General features: G+C 56.7%; 1 protein-coding gene across 7 annotated transcripts in view; it reads left to right on the top strand.

Moving 5' to 3' along the window:
• The window catches only part of RAP1GAP2 (RAP1 GTPase activating protein 2), a 54,460-nt gene extending 35,744 nt beyond the window's left edge, over positions 1 to 18,716 (top strand). For 5 of the 7 annotated variants that reach the window (XM_066563288.1, XM_066563284.1, XM_066563287.1 and 2 more), the window contains 23 exons: positions 906 to 990; positions 3,505 to 3,540; positions 3,744 to 3,788; positions 4,216 to 4,248; positions 4,574 to 4,783; positions 5,197 to 5,300; positions 5,785 to 5,863; positions 6,234 to 6,287; positions 6,535 to 6,618; positions 7,464 to 7,564; positions 8,204 to 8,333; positions 8,528 to 8,683; positions 9,148 to 9,219; positions 9,624 to 9,710; positions 9,923 to 10,057; positions 12,618 to 12,755; positions 12,848 to 12,966; positions 13,098 to 13,211; positions 13,674 to 13,791; positions 14,291 to 14,417; positions 15,578 to 15,657; positions 15,831 to 15,866; positions 16,610 to 18,716. In XM_066563288.1, coding sequence (XP_066419385.1) covers positions 906 to 990; positions 3,505 to 3,540; positions 3,744 to 3,788; positions 4,216 to 4,248; positions 4,574 to 4,783; positions 5,197 to 5,300; positions 5,785 to 5,863; positions 6,234 to 6,287; positions 6,535 to 6,618; positions 7,464 to 7,564; positions 8,204 to 8,333; positions 8,528 to 8,683; positions 9,148 to 9,219; positions 9,624 to 9,710; positions 9,923 to 10,057; positions 12,618 to 12,755; positions 12,848 to 12,966; positions 13,098 to 13,211; positions 13,674 to 13,791; positions 14,291 to 14,417; positions 15,578 to 15,657; positions 15,831 to 15,839 — 2,116 coding nt within the window. In that variant the 3' untranslated portion in view covers positions 15,840 to 15,866; positions 16,610 to 18,716. The remainder of the gene's footprint in view (positions 1 to 905; positions 991 to 3,504; positions 3,541 to 3,743; positions 3,789 to 4,215; positions 4,249 to 4,573; positions 4,784 to 5,196; positions 5,301 to 5,784; positions 5,864 to 6,233; positions 6,288 to 6,534; positions 6,619 to 7,463; positions 7,565 to 8,203; positions 8,334 to 8,527; positions 8,684 to 9,147; positions 9,220 to 9,623; positions 9,711 to 9,922; positions 10,058 to 12,617; positions 12,756 to 12,847; positions 12,967 to 13,097; positions 13,212 to 13,673; positions 13,792 to 14,290; positions 14,418 to 15,577; positions 15,658 to 15,830; positions 15,867 to 16,609) is intronic. The other 2 variants (XM_066563285.1, XM_066563286.1) reach the window with 2 other exon arrangements.
• The last annotated feature ends 1,268 nt before the right edge of the window (positions 18,717 to 19,984 follow it).

Below are 19,984 nucleotides of genomic sequence, written 5' to 3' on the forward strand. Positions count from 1 at the left end.
GGAGGGCAGCCGGGGGTGCTGGGGCTGTGGGGAGGACAGGGGTTTCACGGGGTGCCCCTGTGGCAGGAGCTGCGTGCTGGAGAGGCCCGGCGGGATCGGTGCCGGCGCTGCGCGGAGCCATCCCGGGGCGCGCTGCCATGGGAACCAAACCTCGTTACGGAGAGATAAACAGTTGGACATTTTGGCCCGGTTTCTGCAGGACTAACCTGGCAGGGACGAGAGGAAACTAAATTAAATCTCAGATTTTCTGACTCCCGGAGGAGCATCTGGCAGTGCCGCTGTGTGATGGTGTGGCTGCCTGCCCGGGAACTGCCGGGCGACAGGGATGGGAATTTTGCTCAGGGGAGGGCTGAGGCTGTACTTTTCCAAAGCTTAGGGGACTTTCGGGGGGCTGTCTTGACAGCTCCGTGGCACAGGGGCTGCTTTTTGCTTTCCTGGGGTCTTGCATCTTCATGATGGCTCTTGGTACTTCCAAATCCGGCGCCAGGTGCCGTTTTGGCAAAGGTGCCCTCAGCTGGGTCCCTCCAAAGCCGTGCTGGGGTGCCCCTGGGTGTCACTGAGCCTCCTTTGCTGCCCGAGGGCTGCTCAGCCGCAGGTCCTGCCCAGGTGGGGAGGGTGCCAGAGGGAGCGAAGCCGTGGGGACGGCTGGTTCCTGTCATAAGAACAGCCCTGCTGTCCCTGCACCACCGCACCACGCATGGGGACTCGCAGCCCACCCTGGGCACGGGCTCTTCTGATTACTTTTATCACCTTCTCACACTGTCTGCTGGGTTTTTTCTCAGATTCCAGATATTACTGTACAGGCAGCTGCACACCGCGGCTTTGCCAAGGGAGATAACCCTTATCTCCTGCCTGGTGCGCTGGCTCGGGCGGCGGAGCTGACATGCCTGTGTTTGGTTTTCCAGGAAGCAGGAGCTGCTGAACAGCACGGATGTGGCCGTCCCGGAGCGGCCGCTGTCCCCCCCCCTGACGGCCCCCCCGACCATGAAGGTGAGAGTGCGGGCCGGGGTTTGGAGCGCCAGGCCGGTGGGGAGCGGCGCTGCCAGCGCAGCGGCTGCACGGAGCAGGGCTGTTCCCACAGGAGCAGCAGTGGGTGGTTTCTGGAATCCAGCCGGCAGCCCGTTCCGGCTCCGTCCCTCTCCACCCGCGGTGCCGGCCGTGCGTGCGGCCCATCCCGCACTGGCGCTCCCGTTCCGCCACCGCGAGCGGCGCTGCCAGGCGGGCGCTGGGTCCCGGAGCTGCTTCCCTGCCAGCGACGCTCCCCAGCCCCGTGCCGGGTGGCTCTGTGTGATTCCCAGTGTGTTTCCCTCCCGGTGACCCTCCCAGCCCCGTGCCGGTCGCTCTGTGCCCGCATGGGGCAGGCGCGGTGCCCGCCGCGGGGCCGGGCACCCTGAGCTGTGCGTCCCACCTGTCCGTCCCCGCAAACCGCACCCGCCTGTCCGTCCTCGCAAACCCCACCTGTCCGTCCCCGCAAACCGCACCTGTCCGTCCCCGCAAACCCCACCTGTCCCCGCAAACCGCACCTGTCCGTCCCCGCAAACCGCACCTGTCCGTCCCCGCAAACCCCACCTGTCCCCGCAAACCGCACCTGTCCGTCCCCGCAAACCCCACCCGCCTGTTCCCGCAAACCGCACCTGCCGCCCGCCCAGCCTGTTCCGGGCTCTGCCTCCCGGGGGAGCCACCCTTTGGAACAACAATCCGGCCGTCCTGCTGTGCCTCTGGCTTGGGGGAACGTTACCGAGGGGAGGCGGGGCTGGGGGGGATGGCCGGGCTGCGGCTCCTGCTGTGCCCGTGAGGAGCTCGGGCTGTGCGGCTGATGCAGGCGGGGAGCGATGCCAGGAAGGTAAAAGATTTCTTCCAGGGCTGCGACATGTGGGGGAGAGTGCTGGGGAGGGTGCCCAGCTCTGCTTGCCTGCCCTCCACTCTGCTCCTGCCTGGTGCAGAGTTTTCTTTCCGTCCTTTCCTCTGTGGCCCAGCAAAGCTGGCTCTAAGTGTGCACAGCTCTCTGAAGGGCTGTGTGCTTTGCTCAGTACGTGTGGCATTTTCTGTGGGACTCGCTGTAGCACCTGGGTCCGGTGCCACTGTGGAGTCAGGTCTTGGCTCTGGCTACTGGTAGAGCAGGACCTGAAACTACCCAGGAACATTTGTGCCTGGAGATAAACAGAATCCAAACCAAGCTCAAACTAAGGAAGACTTTTTAAAGAGTATTCTGCTGTGGGCACAGGGCTATCTGAGCGTGGGGTTTCTCTTTTTTGACTTCCTCAGGTGTGTTAGGTGAGGAGGGGCATGGTCTAAAGCTGGAAACAGCAAGGTTGTGTCCGAGGCACAGCTGCCCCACCTGTGCTGGCAGCCACAGACTGCTCGTGCTGTAAACCCGACCTTTGCTCACCACAAATAATAAAGGAAAAAATGTCTCTCAGACTTTTCCTTTGATTTTCATTTCTTCATCCTCTCCTCTGTTTTTTCCTTTTTTTTTTTTTTTTGTCTTTTGAGAAATTCAGTCTGTTCTAAGGGCTCACTAAAAACCATCCCCCTTGCCTTTCCCCTTGTTACCATGACCCCTTTTTTTGGCCCCAAATCACGCATGTCCCTCCCGCGAACCGTTTCTGGCGGCCGGTGGGACGGGAGCTGCTGGTCCCGCTTTTCCCTGGCCCCTGGGGCTGGCGGCACCGCCGTGGCCCGGCCGCTCGTGGTCCGCGCCGGGAGCAACCCCGGCCCGGTGAAAGGAGGGCAGAGAGAAGGGACGGGGCGGGGGCGGCGCGCCTCCAGAAAAGCCGCTCAGGGCCTTACGGGAGTGCCGCATTCACAGCCGCAGCTTGGCCGGGGAGTTTGTTTGTGCGTACCTGACGGCAGCAGGAGCTGGGAGGGGGATCAGGACTGTCCGGCCGGCCCGGCTGCTGCGGGTGCGGTGCGGGAGGGGCAGCTCAGGTAGATGGGAGCGGGGTTACCTGCAGCTCCCGAGGGAGAGCGGCTGAGCCGGCCGCGGGGTGCCGGCGGCTCCCCGGAGGGGCGATGGTGGGCTCAGCCCGCCCTGGTGTGGGTTCTTGTCCCTGAGCCCTCTCCGTGTCACCCAGGGCGCGGGGCCGCCCGCCCTGTGTGTGGCTCCTGCCCCGGCACTCCCGAGCCAGGCAGCACAGCAGGGATTCCAATAGAGCAGCTCAGTAAGCTCTTCAGTTCCTGTGGCAAGGGGGATTAACCCTGCACGGGGCAACCCAGCACCACAGGCAGCAGCTTTGCCAATGCTGCTGTGATTGTGAAAATAAATGAGTCAAGACCCCTGATCAAACGTGCTCAAAGCTCGGCATTTCTGGGGGTCGAGGGCTTCTGGCAAGGGCAGCTGCAGCAAGGATGAGGCTGGATGGGAATCCCAGCTGCCTGGTCACATTCAGGGAGCAGGACAAGTGCTCGGGGTGGGGGTCCAGTGTCCCTGCTGTCATGTGGCTTGGACTGGCTTGCTTTGTGTCTGCTTTTATCGAACAGTCGATTTCCTTCTTTTCTTTTCAGTCGGCAGAATTCTTTGAAATGCTGGAAAAAATGCAGGTGAGCAGCAGTGTGCATGCCATAACTCGGGATATTTGCCCCAGCACAGCCCCTGAGGGCAGAGGGCCTGTCCCAGGAACAGACCTCACCTTCCAGCCACTTGGCTTGGAGTGATCTCCATGTAGCAAAATACCCTCATGTTGGTGGACTGACCCCCTGTGTGGGTAAAAGCATCTAAAATGCGTTTATTTTGTTCCAAACAGGCACCAAAACTGGAAGAACAGAGGTCTGGAAGTCAAAAACACAAGGTTGGTTGATTTTTGTTTCTTGGGGGCATCTCTTCAAGTGTCCCCCCCATCTCAGAGGTTTATTGTGATTGCCAAAGACAGTCACTCAAAGGGCTGGAAAGGATTTGGATGTTATCTAAAAGCAAGGCACTGATTGAATTGCAGAGATGGGAGCATGGTGCCTGTAAATCCCTAATCCAGCTTTATGCCCAGCCCAGTGCTTTTCAGCTCCCAGCTGTGCAAAAGGGTTGGGGTTTGCCACTGCACTGGGAAGTTGCACCAGTGGAGGAACTCCCTTTAGGCAGGGCTTAGCCTGCATTGGTGCCTTCCTGCAAGGGACCAGCCGGTGCTGGAGGCACTCCCTGGCTTGGGTGGGCAGGGCTGGGGTTTTAGGGGACAGCTGGGGAGAGCAGATGGTCATGGATGATGTTTTGGTTCCTTTTTCCAGGAAGACTACATCCCATACCCCAGCATCGATGAGGTGGGTGCCCTGAACCCCCTGAGCACCTTCTGGTGAATGCCTTTCCAAAACTGCTGAGGGCAGAGGAATTGGTTGAGACTGTTTCTGAGAGGAGCTACATAAAGCATGTTTCTCCTCCCTACCTTTGTGGTTTTTGGCTTTTCCTCAGTAGCACGTGCCCTCTTCTGTGACAGAGAAGAGGTTTCAGAGAGGGGCTGGACTTGTCTCTCCTGGTGGCGGGGCTGGGGTCTGCTGCAGTAGAGGGGCAAAACATGGAGCAATGAGCTCTGCATCCCACACCCACACCCCAGTCTTGCCTGATTCCTCGTGGCACATGTCTCTGCAGATCCTGGAGAAGGGTAGCCCATACCCACTGATCATCCTGCCCCAGTTTGGGGGGTACTGGATAGAAGACCCAGAAAACCTTGGCACGCCCACCTCATCTGACAGCAGCATCTGCGAGGAGGAGGAGGAAAACCTCAGTCCCAGCACCTATGGCTACAAGCTGGAGTGCAAGGGAGAGGCCAGAGCCTACCGCAAGCATTTCCTGGGGAAGGTCGGTTCCTCCACCCCACGGGGCTCAAACCTTTGGCCAAGAAAACTCTCCAGTTGAGAGAAAAATGGGCGAGTTTTACAATTTCCCTCTTTGCAGGGAATGGAGCACTGGTGGGTTCCCAGCACGGCAGTGATGGCCACACATGTGGCTTTGCCCCTGGCCCCACGGGCACAGGTCTCCTGGGACACCAGTGAGGGTGTTGGCTCTGAGCCTCCTGCCCCGGGGACCTGGGGCTCAGCCAGACATGGAGCCCTGTAGGGCAGCCCCTGCCCTGTTGCTCACAGCCCTGCTCCTGGCAAGAGGGTGCTGGGTGAGTGGTGGGAGGGTGTGGGGTAGCAGGTGAGTGTCCAGGCAGTGTCCGTGCCATCAGCGAGTTGCTTCCCGGCTGCTAACATGCTGTTTTCTATTTTTAGGATCATTTAAATTTCTACTGTACAGCCAGCAGCCTTGGAAATCTGATCCTTTCTGTTAAATGCGAGGAGACAGATGGCACAGAATATTTAAGGGTTATACTCAGGTACAGAAAAAAAAAATCTTTGTTTAACAAAATATTCTCTCTTTGGGAGTCCCTGGTTCTGTTTCTACAGGAGGTGCTTGAGCTGGACTGGCAGCATGTGGAGGGGGTCTGGGTGGGATGGGAGGCAGTGGCAGCATCCCTGTGTTTCTGTGCTGGGTTTGCCTAAACCTGATAATGAATGTGCCACTTTGATCTGTCACTAAACCTGCTGGAACTGAACATAAATTTCTGTGGGTTTAATCCTCCCTGGGATAACACCAGTCACTTCTCTCACCATCCCTCCATAAGCTGACAGGACCCAGCATGTCTGAACCATTGTGTCATTTCCCTCAAACTATGAATATTTTAAGAGATGAGAAGACAAATCGAGCCTTTGCTCACTAACCAGGCCCAACAAATGCAGCACAACTGTGTTTCCCAACAGTGGCTGTTGCTTTGCTGTAGACACTCTCTGACATCTGTCTGCTCATTGTTTCTTTGCTAGGTCCAAAGTGAAGACATTGCATGAAAGGATCCCATTGGCAGGATTCAGCAAACTCCCGAGTATCCCCCAGATTGCAAAGGTGAATTGCCTGGCTTGGCTGGAGCTCGTGCAGCAAGGCCTGTGCCAGTGCACATCAGGCAGTGCCGGGCAGTTCTGGGCAGCAGTGCCTGGGCTCTCAGGTCAAGGGGTGCTTGGGTGGTGCTGTGGCTTGCTCTGCTGTTGTTTTCCTGCAAGGAGAGCAAGTGCCTCTCCTTTGACATGCAGGGACCTGGGACCTGGCTTGCTGCATCCTCAGCTGGGGCCAGCCAGGCCATGGGGCATCCCAATGAGAGGATGTGAAGTGGGAAGCTCCTGCTATTGGAGGCTGTATTTGGCTTCTTTATAAGACGTTCATGGCTGAAGTTCTGGCCCAGGACCTGGCACTGACTGTTCTTTCCCCTTGCCCACAGGCCTTCTGTGACGATGCCTCTGGGCTGAAATTTAACCCGGTTCTCTACCCCAAGGTGAGGTAACTTGCCCAAGTTGGTTGTGTGTTCTGCAGGGACACTGAGAACCACACCCAGGGCCACTGTTGAAAACTTTTAGCCTAATTATGTGAGAATTTGGCTTCTTTTCCCCTTCCACTCTCCTGATGCTGCCCAGCGGTTGTTGTACCCTGCTGCAGCTCTGGTGGGCTCTCCTCACCCCTCTCCATGGATCTTTTGGCCATCACATTTTGAACCACTGAATTGGCATTTTGCTTTCCTGCAGGCATCCCAGATGATAGTGTCTTATGATGAGCATGAGGTCAACAACACGTTCAAGTTTGGTGTGATCTATCAGAAGTTCAGGCAGGTGAGCTGTCCCCACGCTGCTTTCATGGAGCATGTCCCAGTGATCCCAGAAATCCACGTTTCATGAGCACAGACTCAACTCTGACCTTAATTCTGCCATGTGCAGCACCTTGTGGCACTGTCTGTCCTCATTGACTGTGTTTCTCATTGCTCGGATGTTTTCCCCACTCATTAAAAAATTATATGACTGAAAAGTCTCAGTATGGAAATCAGCCCACAAGCTGCTGTAGGGAAAAGCGGATGTGAAAATGGATTTTAGCAGGCGTGGTATTTTAATCAGATATATGTTTAGACAGCTAAACAACTACGTTTGTCTGGAGGGACTGTGGGCTCTGAAGAGAGGCGCTTGCTGAAAGTGCTGTCATTAGCAGGGGGACTCTGGATGGGGAGTGCAGAACTCAGCCTCAGAACTCACTGAAAATTACTCTGACAGGCACTCTACATATTGCATTTTGGGTTGGATTGAGTGACTCATGTAAGGCTGTAATTAGGGTTTCATTGTTTTGAAATACAGCAAGCAGGAGATGATTAGGGATTTTTCAACAGAGGATTCACTTCTGGTTTGGTATTTCCTGGATATTATCCTAAGGTTCCTGCTGGGCTCAGAGGAGGCTCTCAGCAGCTTTGCCCTGGGCTGTGCAGCTCAGGATGGTGCTGGTGGCTGGTGGGGAATGTGGTGGTGCCAGCTGGGGAGCAGAGGTGGGGAGCAGCCTGTGGCTGTGCAGGACACCATGGAACAAGGTGCTGGTCAGGCCCCAGGGACCCCGTGGGTGGAGCTGGAGGTGGCAGGGGATTGGACAGGCAGGGAAATTGGGGCTGTCAGCAGATGCACCCTGTGTTTTGTAGACACAAGAGGAGGAGCTGTTTGGCAATAATGAAGAGAGCACTGCCTTCAAGAACTTCTTAAATTTTCTGGGAGACACCATAACTCTCCAGGACTTCAAAGGGTAAGTTAAATAAAAAGGATGATTTTACAAATACATTAACAAGAGACCATGTCATATGTAAAAATATCTACGTGTGAGAACAGAAGTCATCTCGCTCTTGAGCGGGATGTGCGGAGCAGAAGCAAATATAGTTTTGGCTTGTTTTTCAAGGCTGGGGGAGTTAAAAAAAATTGGAGCTGCCAAGAGAGAAAAATTTCTTTTCCTGCAGCTTTGAGGTTGTGATAAAATCTGGCTATATTCAGCCATAGATGGAAGGCAGTCTGTGGAAATGTGCTGTGCCCGGTGTCGCGGCTCAGCCGCGGGTGCCTCCGGGGCAGTCCCTGCAGCAGCCACAGTGCAGGCAACCCTAACCCTAACCCCACTGCTGGTGAGGGATGGTGAGGCCACGGCTCGGCCCATGGCTGTGGTCAGCCCTGCTGACTAGCCCTGCTGGTGTGCACCCTGTATTTCAGGCTGGTGACAGCCATGGCTGGTTACACCACATGACGCACGGTTTGTTCTTTCCCATTTGCTCGCTGCTAGATAAAGATAAATGAGCTGGGCTGTTCATCAGCCTGTCCCCTGACAGCCGCTGGTGCTCTCTGTGAAGCTTTCAATTAACATCTCTTCGTTTCTCTCCGCCTTTCCCTTGATCTCCAGTTTTCGAGGAGGCCTGGATGTCAGCCATGGGCAGACGGGAGTGGAGTCTGTGTACACGGTGTTCAGGGACAGGGAGATAATGTTTCATGTCTCCACCAAGCTGCCTTTTACCGAAGGAGACACACAACAAGTAAGAGAGATGTGGTTGCTTGCTCAGAGGGGTCTGAGTGGGGATGCCCTGACGCTGCCCAGTGCCGTGGGCCCTGCTGAGCCCTGGCCCCGTGGGATGGGGCTGCTTGGCTCCCCAGCACGGGACTGGCACTTGCTGCTGCTGGGGCAGAGCTGCCTGATTTTACTGACCCAATGTTCTCCCTGCTGGTTTAGCTCCAGAGGAAGAGGCACATTGGCAACGACATAGTGGCAATTATCTTCCAAGAGGAGAACACGCCATTCGTGCCAGACATGATTGCCTCCAACTTCCTGCACGCCTACATCGTGGTGCAGGTGGAGAACCCCGAGGCAGACAACGCAGCATACAAGGTGAGGGCAGTCTCAGTGTCACCCACCCAGTTTTGCTTCAGCATTTTTTGACGAGGGCATGGAGTGACAGGACGAGGGGGAATGGCTTCCCACTCACAAAGGTAGGGTTAGATTAGAGATTAGGAGGAAATTCTTCCCTCTGAGGCACAGGCTGCCCAGGGCACTTACCCTGTGCTCAGTGATGCAGTCAGTGTTAGGCCTGGTGGGGACTTGTACCTGAGTGCTGAGCACACACACGTGTGCACACAGGTGTGTTATGTATGCGCTGTGACAGAATGTGTGTGTATACAGACAGCAGTACATGAAATACATGTTTGTAAAACAGCTCATTTGTTGAAGAGTTTTGATGATCCTCAGCGTTTGAATGTGTCTTGGAACAGTCTGACATATCACCTGGGTGTAGGTGGCATAAACCCTATTATCCTGCTGCACCCGTGGGAATAACACGTCTCTTGACTCCTCAGGTGTCAGTCACAGCCCGGGAAGATGTTCCCTCCTTCGGCCCACCCCTGCCGAGCCCGCCGGTGTTCCAGAAGGTAGGGACTGGCAGGGAAGTGTGTTCCAAGCTGTAGAAATGTAGATGTGCGTGTCCGAGGTGTTTCCAAGCACACTGGCTTGGGGAAAACAGGACTGCTGGAATTGGCCTGCGTTAATTTTGGTTTCCATTGGGGCCTCTGGTGTTTATGGTAGGGTGGGTGGTGCTGTGAGCACCACAGCATGGCATTACTTGAGCAAGGCAGCAGCAGCAGCTCTGGTGCTGGGGCACTGTGTTGGTGCAGGCGAGCACCTCAAACCCACCGGGGTTTCCACCAGTGCTTCCACACCTGGAGGCACTGCCAGGTGCTGTGAGCTTGGGTTTTGGGTTGGTACAGCTGTGCTACCAGAGACACAGAGACTCCTAAACTGGAGGATGTTTTCTGCCTTGGTTCTGTCCCCGCAGAGCCCCGAGTTCAGGGAGTTCCTGCTGACCAAGCTCATCAATGCTGAGAACGCCTGCTGCAAGTCCGACAAGTTTGCCAAGCTGGAGGTAACACTGCCCACGTGTCCCTGCCTGGAGCAGCTCTGGGCAGCTGTCCCACCCCTCCTCAAAGCCGCCTTTCCCTGCTGAGCTGGGTCAGTGCTCGCAGGGATGAGAGCGTGGTGCCTGTGGGTGGCTGTCACCTCGAGAGGATGGGCTGGGGCCATGGGGCAGTGCCACTGCTCCTCCCAGAGCCCTGGCTGAGCCCTGGCTCTCCCCAGGACCGCACACGGGCTGCCCTGCTGGACAACCTGCACGACGAGCTGCACGGGCACACGCAGACCATGCTGGGGCTGGGGCCCGAGGAGGACAAGCTGGAGAATGGGGGTCACGGAGGCTTCCTGGAGTCTTTCAAGGTAAAGCCCTGCCCTTGCCAGCAGCAGAGCCAAAAGGCACCTGGGGTTGGCAGAGTGCACGCTGGGGGACGAGAGATGTCCCCCGAGGGTAGGGTGGCAAGAGGGGGGCTGCTGCCTGCTCAGCCTGCCAAGTGCCCGAGCTGGTCCCAGTGGGAGCAAGCAAAAGCTGGCATGTTTGCATTGTTGGTGAGTGTCCCCATTGGAGTGACTTCTCCAGAGCTCCTGAGCACCTCTCTACCACTGTGCTGCAGCATTTTGTGTCCCCAGAGGGGTCTCAGTTCAGGCCCCTGCCACAGGGTGCGCCTGTAGCTGGGCTCTGCTGTGGCAGGACGTGTCCTGCTCGTGTTCTGGCTGCCGGCTGGCACTGCTGTGGGACAGGGATCAGGAGGGGTGCCTGGGGCAGCTGCCACAGCAAGTGGGTGGGGGTGGTGGTCATCGTGCTTGAAACAGAAATAACGTGCTGGGTGTGGAGTGGGAAGGGGTGCTGAGTGTGCCAGGGAGACTGGGTGAGTGGGAGGGAAAGCAGGTGATGTGGGCTGGAGGAAAAGGAGTGGGTAAAGTGCTGTGGAGGAAACTCTGAGCAGCCACTGGCAGCAGGGACACCCCTGGAGATGGAGGGGCTGCACCTGAGTGTGAGGGTGTGAGCCACTGCCAGGTGCCTGTGGTGCAGCTGCCCTGCAGCACGGAGGGGCTGGCGCTGGGTGGCTGCCACTGTCTGGGCAGGGGCCTGTCCTGGCTGGGCCTGCTGGGACAGTTCCTGCCGTTATCTCAGGCATGGCTCTTTCTGTAGCACAGAGAAGTGAGATGGTGAATGAGCCACCTCCTCCTGCACCCGGAGGATGGGGCTGGGGAGGAGGGTGCACAGCTCCCCAGACCCTGCTGCAGAGGCTCAGATGTGTCTGTTCCAGTGTGAGACGTGTAGGAAGGGCACAGTCAGTCATACATCGCAGCGTTCATGTCAGGTCTCAACGCTGAGGTTGAGCAGGGATGTTCTGGCCCACTCTGTGTGTGTGAGGAGACAGACCGTGCTCTCTTGGCATTGCAGGGAGTGCTGGGGTGGGAGGTGAGCCCCGTGGTCCGTGTGGGGCGCCTCGTGCCCGCGCTGCTGGGCTGCCTGCTGGCTCACATCCTGCACCGCGTGCTCTGGGAGTGACGGGGAGCACGCACGGTGAAGGGCGGCTGCAGGGCGCACACCTGTCCCCATGGTAAAAAGGGGGGCTGCAGGGCGCACACCTGGTCCCCACTGTACCTTTTTGCCCGCTGCCTTGCACCTACGACCCAGCCTACAGAACCATCCCCCTGGCCAGGGGACCAGTTCTCAGTGGTGAGGAGAGCTCAGTTCTGCTGGGCTCTGAGTGAGTGAGAGGTGCCTTTGCCTCTTGTGTGGGGAAAGGAGCCACTCCTCAGGGCTGGGGTGTTGGGGAACCCTGCAGAGTTCCACAGCCCTGGACAGGAGCCTGCAGAGTGGGAGTGCCTGTGGCTGCTGCTTCGCAGCAAAGCAACTGATCACTTTTACCTAAGAACAACTTCTAATTGTATGTCAATGCTGCTGACCCCAATAAATTCAGTCTGATGGACTCTTGCCTGATGTTCATTATTGGCTGGGCAGGAGGGGCTGCTGGGGCTGTGGTCTGCAGCACTGCAGGCTCGGTGAGAGCTCAGGGCTGCAGTTCCTCTCACCCTGTGCAGGTCCACCTGTGGCTCCATGAGCCCCAGAGCCAGCAGCAAACAGCCTGCATGCTGCAGATGCAGTGCTGGCACCCAGGGAATTTGGCCTGCCATGGCTCATTTGCCCTTTAGCCTGGGCTGGGGTTCAGGGGCTGGAGGAGCCACGGCTGAGGGAATAGCTGAGAGGAGAATGGAGAAGGTTGCTGATGTGAGGAGTGAGGGAAGGGACATGGAGAAATGAAGATCCACAGGAGCAGGGCGAGCCTGTGGCTGCTGTGGGGCCAGTGCTGCACAGCTCACCTCCAGTCCCTTCCAGAGGTGGATAAACCAAACCAGAAGCCACAGCAGGGGTTTGGGCTAAATGTATTCTCAAGCAGCAGCTTGCTGAAGAGCAGAAGCACTTTTATGTGGCTGTGAAGCCTCCAGCTCAGGGGCTGTTTTGGGCAGGCTGGAGAGGTGCAGGAGAGGTGCAAGAAAAGCAGGAGAGGATCTGTTTTCTCTGAGTCCAGGCAGACTTGTGGAGGGTGTGCACACAAGCATGGCTTATGGCTTGGCTGTAGTCCCCATTCCTGCCAAGGGGTCTGGGAGGTTGGCCAGGGCTTGGGGCTTGTGTCTGTATCTCCCGGTCCCAGAGATGGAGTCCTTGATATCACAGAGCAATGGGGGAAAATCTGATCCTGTGGTGGCTGTGGGGCTCCCCAAGGGCAGCCGTGCTTAGCTGCACCTGCCAGGGCTGCTGTCACGAGTTGTGCTGCTGCTGGGGTGTGCTTGCTCTCGGGGAGGCACAGACAGGTGGCTCTCCCTGGTGCCTGGGGAGCACCTGAAGCTGGGGAGGAGTTCTGGGGACAGCAGCCCGCTGGGTGGTGATGACCTGCTGTCCCCTCTGGCACAGAGAGCCATCCGGGTGCGCAGCCACTCCATGGAGACCATGGTGGGCAGCCAGAAGAAGCACCACGGCAGTGGCATCCCCGGCAGCCTCAGTGGGGGCATTGCCCACAACAGCGGCGAGGTGACCAAGACCACCTTCTCGGTGAGCATGTCCACATGTCCCTCTGTCCCTGCCTCTTCCCACCCCTCCAGAGCCCGACAGGCTCTCAGGCCCAGACTGTTCTCTGCTCCCAGCCCCCTGTCCCAGCGGTTGCTGCCAAGAACCAGTCCAGGAGCCCCATCAAGCGCCGCTCAGGGCTGTTCCCTCGCCTGCACACGACATCGGAGAGCCAGGCGGAGAGCAGGACAAGGTGGTGAGTTTGTGGTGGTGCCTGTAGAGCCTCTGCCTCTCTCACAGTTTATAGCTGGTGTCAGGTAGTACAATTTGACCATCCTTTTAAAGTCTCTTGTATAACTCATGCAACTTGTCTCTTTGTGCCCTCAGCGACAGTGTTTCTGGAGCCCAGAAGACACCAGATTTGGGACATTCTTCCCAAGAGATGAAATCTGAAACCTCATCCAACCCCAGCTCCCCTGAAATATGCCCCAACAAAGACAGGTGAGCCAGGAGGAGCCCGTCCTCCTTCCACCACAGCTCAGCAGACATCAAGGAATTTGTCAAACAAAACCATATCTAAATTTCCCTGTAAATAAGTTTGATATTAAGAGAGAAAAGATTCTGGTGATTCTTGAGCCCAGCTCCTTTTTGGTCTTACAAAGAAGAGCAAAGAGCAGCGTTAGAGCGAGGTTGCCCGAATCCTCAGGACGTGGAAGGCGGCTGTGCCTGTTCCTCCCTGCCGAGGCGAAGTCAGCTCCACCTAGGGTTTCCTGCTGGGCACCCACCCCGTGCCCTGTGCCACGCCTTTGGAAGTGGTTATGTGCTGAAGCACCCCAAAAGGTTCATTCCTACGGCAGCACTGTGCTCCGGGGGTGTGCAGGAGGGCCTGTCCCCGTCCCAGTCCCAGGGACACGCTGCCCTGGTGACAGCCACGCGCCCTTCCTTCGTTCCGCCTCTCTCTAGGCCTTTTATCAAGCTGAAAGAGAACGGGCGGTCGAACATCTCCCGTTCCTCCTCCAGCACCAGCAGCTTCAGCAGCACGGCGGGGGAGAGCGAGACCCTGGAGGAGTACGACAGCGTGGTAGGTACCAAACCCTCCCTGTGGAACACTCCCCACTCCCCTGGGCTCCCTGCTGCCTCCAGACCTCTGGGCTCTGAGGGGGACAAGTGCCTGCCACCCCCAGGTGCCTCCTCACTGCTGAGGTGGAGAGGCTCAACCACCCCTGGCTGTGGGAGGAGCAGGGGTGCTGTGCCTGGGGGGACTCGGGGTGTTGTGGCTGCCCCATCCCTGGAGGTGTCTAAGGCCAGGTTGGACAGGGCTGGGAGCAGCCTGGTCCGGTGGAAGGTGTCGCTGCCCATGGCAGGGAGGGTCTGATTAGGTGGTCTTTAAGGTCCCTTCCAAACCAAGAACCCAAACCAGCCTGTGATTCCCTGGCACCCCAGCGAGCCTTGGAATGCCCTGGGCGCTGCTCGCTCTGTCCAGGCCAGTATTTGCAGTGGGCCCAGGTGCAGTGGGGCATTGGCAGGGTGTGGGGGAAGGCCTGGCTGCAGGAGAAGCCATGTCCTGTCTGTGTGAGCAGGGGAGCCAGCCCTCCACGGCGTCACCGTTCAAGCAGGAGGTGTTTGTGTACAGCGCTTCGCCCGGCAGCGACAGCCCCGGCGCGGGGGCCACGGCCACCCCCGTCATCATGAGCAGGAGCCCCACAGGTGGGTCAGGGCAGCAGGCACCACCTCTGCCTTCCTCTCCTGCAGCCACCCGGAGCCACAGCCCCTGGGTTCCTGTGGGGGGGGCTGGGATGGAGGAGCCCCCTCCCAGCCTTGTCCCAGGGTGAAGCAGCAGCCGCGCTCGCCCTGGCAGGACAGGCACCCACGGGGTGTGGGTTAGCCCCATCCTGACAGGGCTGCTCTGGACACATGGCCCCATGTGCTGTGGTCACTTCCATGGGGAACTGGTTTCCTTTCTCAATTAGAGTGCAGAGGTGGCTCTTGCTGTGGCTTTGTTCCCTCTGTCTCCCCTGACAGGCATGTGCAGTCGTCGTGGAAACTCTGTCTCCAGAGGCTGAGCCATGACTCACAATTACTTAATCAACAATCAGCTTCCCGTGGTCTTGGCTCCATTCCTCTCCTGCCAACCCGCTCACCAGCTCCATCCATTTCAGTCGGATGATTTGCACAATGAGTTGCAGCTCAGAAGGGCCAAACAGGCAGGAAAAGCTCTTTGCTGGCCCGTTCTGTGGTGAGGGTGCCGTGAGACAGGGGATGGCCACAGTCACCCGTCACCCACAAATCCCCATGCTCTGGCTCCTTGAGCCACAGAGAGCCTGCCACAAGGCACCAGCAGCCACGTGGAGACACAGTGTCAGCTGAGGAGCTGTTTCTGAAACAACCAGGAAGCACAAATAGACCCAAACAGCTCTGTAACGGGGAGTGTTGCAGGCAAAATGGGACCATGGAGTGCAGGCAGGCTTTTTGTGTCTCAGCACCCCACAGGTCCTCCTCCTTACTTCATAAGTGATTTTCTGAACCCTTAAACCAGCCCCTTTTAATGCTTGAAGTGTTTATTTTGTATTTTTCCTGCCAAGAACATGAAAATCCACCCATACATTATATGGATCAGTCATTCCTTGTAGCCTTTTCAGTGGCATTTCCAGGAGAAAGACTGTGAAATGTAATTAAGCCTCAATTTGTTCCATTGCAAACACTTAATGTACAGCTTTTGCCAAACATTCAGCCAAGGCAGACTAAATATTGGTAGCACTCCTGACAGCCTATTAAAGTGCCTAGCTGGGCAAGTGCAGCCAGTACTACTGCAAATATTTTTGTTCACAGTTTATTATTTTTGTTCTTTGTTTGTCCTCTCCCTCCAGCAGATCTAAAGAACAGAAATTCTCCAAGGTCCAACCTGAAGTTTCGCTTTGACAAGCTCAGCCATGGCAGCTCCAGCATGGTAGGTGCCAGGGCTCTCACTGGTGGGATGCTGCCAGCCGTGCCCTCCCTGCCTGGCATGGGGGTCTGGGCACTGGGGGAGGCTCTGGGGCCATGAGGGAGAAAAGGGAAGGGATTTTGTGACTTCTTGCCCCTTTGTTTGCAACCCACCCCATGTTCTGTTCTTTCACATAGAGCCACTAGCAGGAGGAAGTCATGAACTTGTCACAGGTGAGTTGGTGTGTTTTGCTTTGTGCAAAAAGGCTGCTCGGGGGCCAGCTGTGTTCAGCTACCCACAGCTGCTCACTCTGGTTGTTATTGCTGGGGGATCCATGCTGTGCCTTAGAACACCTGGATGCTGCTGTAGGTGAGGGGAGGAAAGGGCGGGGATCTGTGGCATTCTGCACCCAGCAGTGCTGCTGTTCCTTTCTGCAGCACCGCGCTCCTGCACTGCTCCCAGGTCAGCCCAGCCGGTTGCATTTTTCCCAGTTAACCTCTGTCAAACACTGGTGCCCATCTCCAGATTTGCTGTGCTGTGCTCTGGGCACTGGGGTGGAAAGGCAGTGCAGGCCCTTCCCCATTCCAAAAATCCAAGGGGAAACAGATGATACACGAGATGGATTTCGTGGGCAGACATAAAGGGAACTCAGTGGGATTTACCTGAGTTCCTTCTGTTCCATGAAATTAAGGGTGTCATTAGGAAGATCCAAACTGAGCAGAAGAGCCCATAGAACTTGGAATGAAAGAAAGTTACATTTCTGAAAGCATGCGTCTCAAAAAGCTGGGCTTTTCACCCAGTCACTGGGTTTCCTTCCCCCAAAACCTGGGAATGATAGGTGGCCTGGTGTTCTGGGGAAGGGCACTGCCGTGGCTTCAGCTCCCTCCCTGGGACAGGTGCTTCATAGCCAGCACCTCAGGGGTGAGAATATTCTCCTTCCACACTCCTGACTTTTATCCTTTTCTTCTTTGCACAGAATGTTTCAACAAAGGGAAAAATCTTCAACACCCCATGGGACCACGCACGCCCCAGCCATGGGCAGCGAGGTGCCCTCGCCCGCCACACCAGAAAAGAGCTCTCACCTTGCTGCAGTCCTGTCCTGACAGGGACAGCCACCTCCCCACCCGCTGTGCAGCACACGCCCTGTGCCCCTGCCTGTGCTGCACACAGGGCCGGGGCCACGTCCCCCTCTGGTCACCCTGTGCTTGCCCAATGGGCTGCAGCTGCTGGGCACCGTCCATCCCCCTGTCCCTGGGGGCAGAGGGGCAGCGGAGAGACCTCCACATAGTTTAGGTCCCTCCATGCTTTATTTGCAGTTATCAGTGGGGAAACAGGGGTTTATGTTTGTTTTTTGAAGGGTGGGGGTCAGGCCAAGGTTAGGTGTTAGTGGCTCTGGGGCAGTTTGCCCTCCACCATCGTTTGCTGTTGCTCTTCTCTGGGGACAATGGGGCAAAACCTCCCTGGGGGGATCCTGGGCAGCTCTCCCTGGAGTGGGGTCTGCAGGGTCCCTCCAGCTCCTACCTACACCCCAAAACTCTTGGGGCAGAGGCAGCCCCTCGCTCCAAACGTGCTCAGTTTCTTGCACAAGAGGCAGGTGAGTGACTTGGCCCAGGGAGTGGAGCTGGGGACAGCAGCCAGCTCATCCTCCTTGGCAGGTTCATCCTCCCTGCTTTGTCCCTGCCTGACACTGGGCACAGGCCTGGGAAAGGTGACCCAAAGCTGTGCTGTAGTACAGCTTTAGCTTTTCTTAGTACTAGAACTGGAACCAGAGGGGATTTACCTGGTGGGCTCTGCTTTTCCCTATGGCTTGGATCACCAGGCAGGCAAATGCATAAAACTCTGGTGATTTGGGAGGCATTAGGCTGCTTCAGCCCTACAGAGTCTGTCCTGCTGCTTTTGAGCAAACTCTTGTTATTATGAAAGGATTATAGATTCTGCAAGGTAACTTTCCATAATGCCCTTTCCCAGAAAATACCTCTCTCAATATGCCAAGAAATCCTTTTGCTCTTTTATGGAGCTTCATGTGAAGTTTCCTGAAGCCTGTCCGTAAATTTCACATTGCTCATGGATTTCCCTCACCCATTTTCTGGAAGACAGGCCATGATGCTGCAGAGATATTCCCCCCTGTCCCCCCAGCCTGTGACCTTTGGACACCCTCATGAAATCAGGTTCTCAGTCTCAAGTGAACACAGTTCTTCAAGTTTGTGGTTCCTACTGAAAGCAGGACTTTGAGTGCCAAAGCCACTTCCCCCGTGGGTGCTCCAAGAGGCACAAGGCACCTGGCAGAGGTTTCAGAGGGGCAGAATTGTGCTCCTGGAGCAGCCCTGGGCAGCCGCCCTGGCTGTGCCTGCTCCTGCTCCCCTCTCCTGGGCAAGTGCTTATAGGGTTCAGCCACCACCTGCCCTCCTCCCTGCCATCTCCCTGGCCAGAGACGAGCCCAGCCAAGCAGGACGTGCTCTGCTCACCCTGGTCCTGCAGGGAGGTGCTTTCCAAGAGCCTTAGGCCTGCTTCACACAGGTGCTGGAATTAATCCATGGGGGAAGGCTGAACTATGATGGAGGGAGAACCAGGTTAAAGAAGGAGAACAGTTGTGAAAAGGCAGGGAACAGTTTCACCGGTCCTAAGTGCTGTGTAGGACTAGTAAATACCAATAACTCCCGTGGGGATGCTCCCTCCTGCTCCCAGCCCGTTGCATTTCAATAGGGTTTAGGCCTTGAGTTTCCTTTGGAAGAGGAGCATGCCGTGTGCTCAGCCCAGCCTGCAGCTGTAGGTGTCTCAGGATCACACACTTTGCTGCTCAGCACTTGTCTGATGATGCTTCAGTAGCACTTTCAAACCCACCCCCAATTCTCCTCCTATGAGCTTTGGTCTGATTTCCCGAGGCTGCACGTGAAACACTGACTGGTGCAATGACTTGCTCCCAGGGTCTGCTCTGGGTTTTTTTCCTCTGAGAAGTCACTCAGTTCTGTAGATGTTGTCATTCCTGTGGGTGTTGATCTCCGTGAGATCTTTCAGCAGATGATGCAGTGGCTACTGTCAGCTGGTTTGCCATTTTTGGTTGTTTTGTTGCTTTTTTTTTTTTTTTTTTTCCACTTGAAACTGTGGCTTTCCTTTTTGACCTAGATTGATTTGGCAGTTATTCGAATGGGACTAACAGGCAGAACAGCGTGAAGCCTCAGGGAGAGTTGCAGTGCTCTGGGCTTGTCTCTGTGCCAGCCCGCCGGAGCAGCGCTGGGGCCGGGCTCTGGCCCGGGCCCGGCTCCTGGGGCCGTTTCCAGCAGCGCCGCTCGCCAGAGCCTGGAGCCCGCTGTGCATCCTCCGGGCGCTGGGTTCGGCTGCCGGCCCCGCTCCGGCCGCGCTCCAGCGGCCCCGAGGGTCCCGGGGCGCCTCCGGGCTCCGCAGGGCTCCAGTCACATCCCGGGCACCTCTGCGCTGCCAGCGGCCGTGGACGTGTCCTGTAGATATTTTGCAAAATGTTTTGTGCTTCTAAGTGACACTTACACATCTATACATACATAAAAGGAATATATATATATGTATAAAATATGTATATTTATATATATAAAGGAAAAGATCCTTAACTGACACTAGAATTACTGGGCAGTGCATTTTCCTTTCTGATTCCACTGTTTCCATGCACACAGCTTCTGCCCTCCTCAGAAGTGACATGGCAGAGGGAGCAGAGGGGGCTCAGAAATGCCTTAGGGGGGCGATGGGGCAGCCCCCGCTGTGTGGAGGCGTCTCTGGGGGTCTCTGCCTTTCCCCTCCGGCGGCGCCGCCTCCACCGGGGCCGGTCTGCCCTGCCTGGGCTTCCCTTCAGCAAAGCTCTTGGCACGCACTCGCATCTTCTCGAACGCCCACAGAGCCAAAGCACAACAGGAATTGCTTTTTCTGAGGGAAGCAGGGCATCCTAAGCACAAACTCCGTTTCTTCCCAGGGATCTGAGGGTCCTCAGGAGCGGCAGGTAAGGGGCCCCGGGCGTTTCTGCCGCCGGGGGCCGGGCCTGGGCTGGGATCTCTCGGCCGCGGGCGGCGCTCGGTGCCGGGCAGAGCCCGGGGCAGCTCCGCCGCAGCCTCTGCCCAGCCCCTGCACGCTCCCATCGCCTCCGATGAATGTAGCGCTGCCCGTGTCCTGCAAAGGGAACGCTGGATTTAGAGCAGAGAATGTGAGGAGAGTTTATAGAGTGAAAATGAATCTTGGAGAAATGTATCTGACAAAGTTTATTTTTGATGTAGAGAGGCAGTGCTTTGTAGTTTCTGGTGACCTATGTCTGTTGTAAATAATGTATATTTAATTTATTGCTATGGTAGCAGATTGTTATGTATAAAACGAAAGGTTCACAAATGTATAT

The sequence above is a fragment of the Molothrus aeneus genome, chromosome 20, assembly GCF_037042795.1.
Source record: "Molothrus aeneus isolate 106 chromosome 20, BPBGC_Maene_1.0, whole genome shotgun sequence".
Taxonomy (NCBI): Eukaryota; Metazoa; Chordata; class Aves; order Passeriformes; family Icteridae; genus Molothrus; species Molothrus aeneus.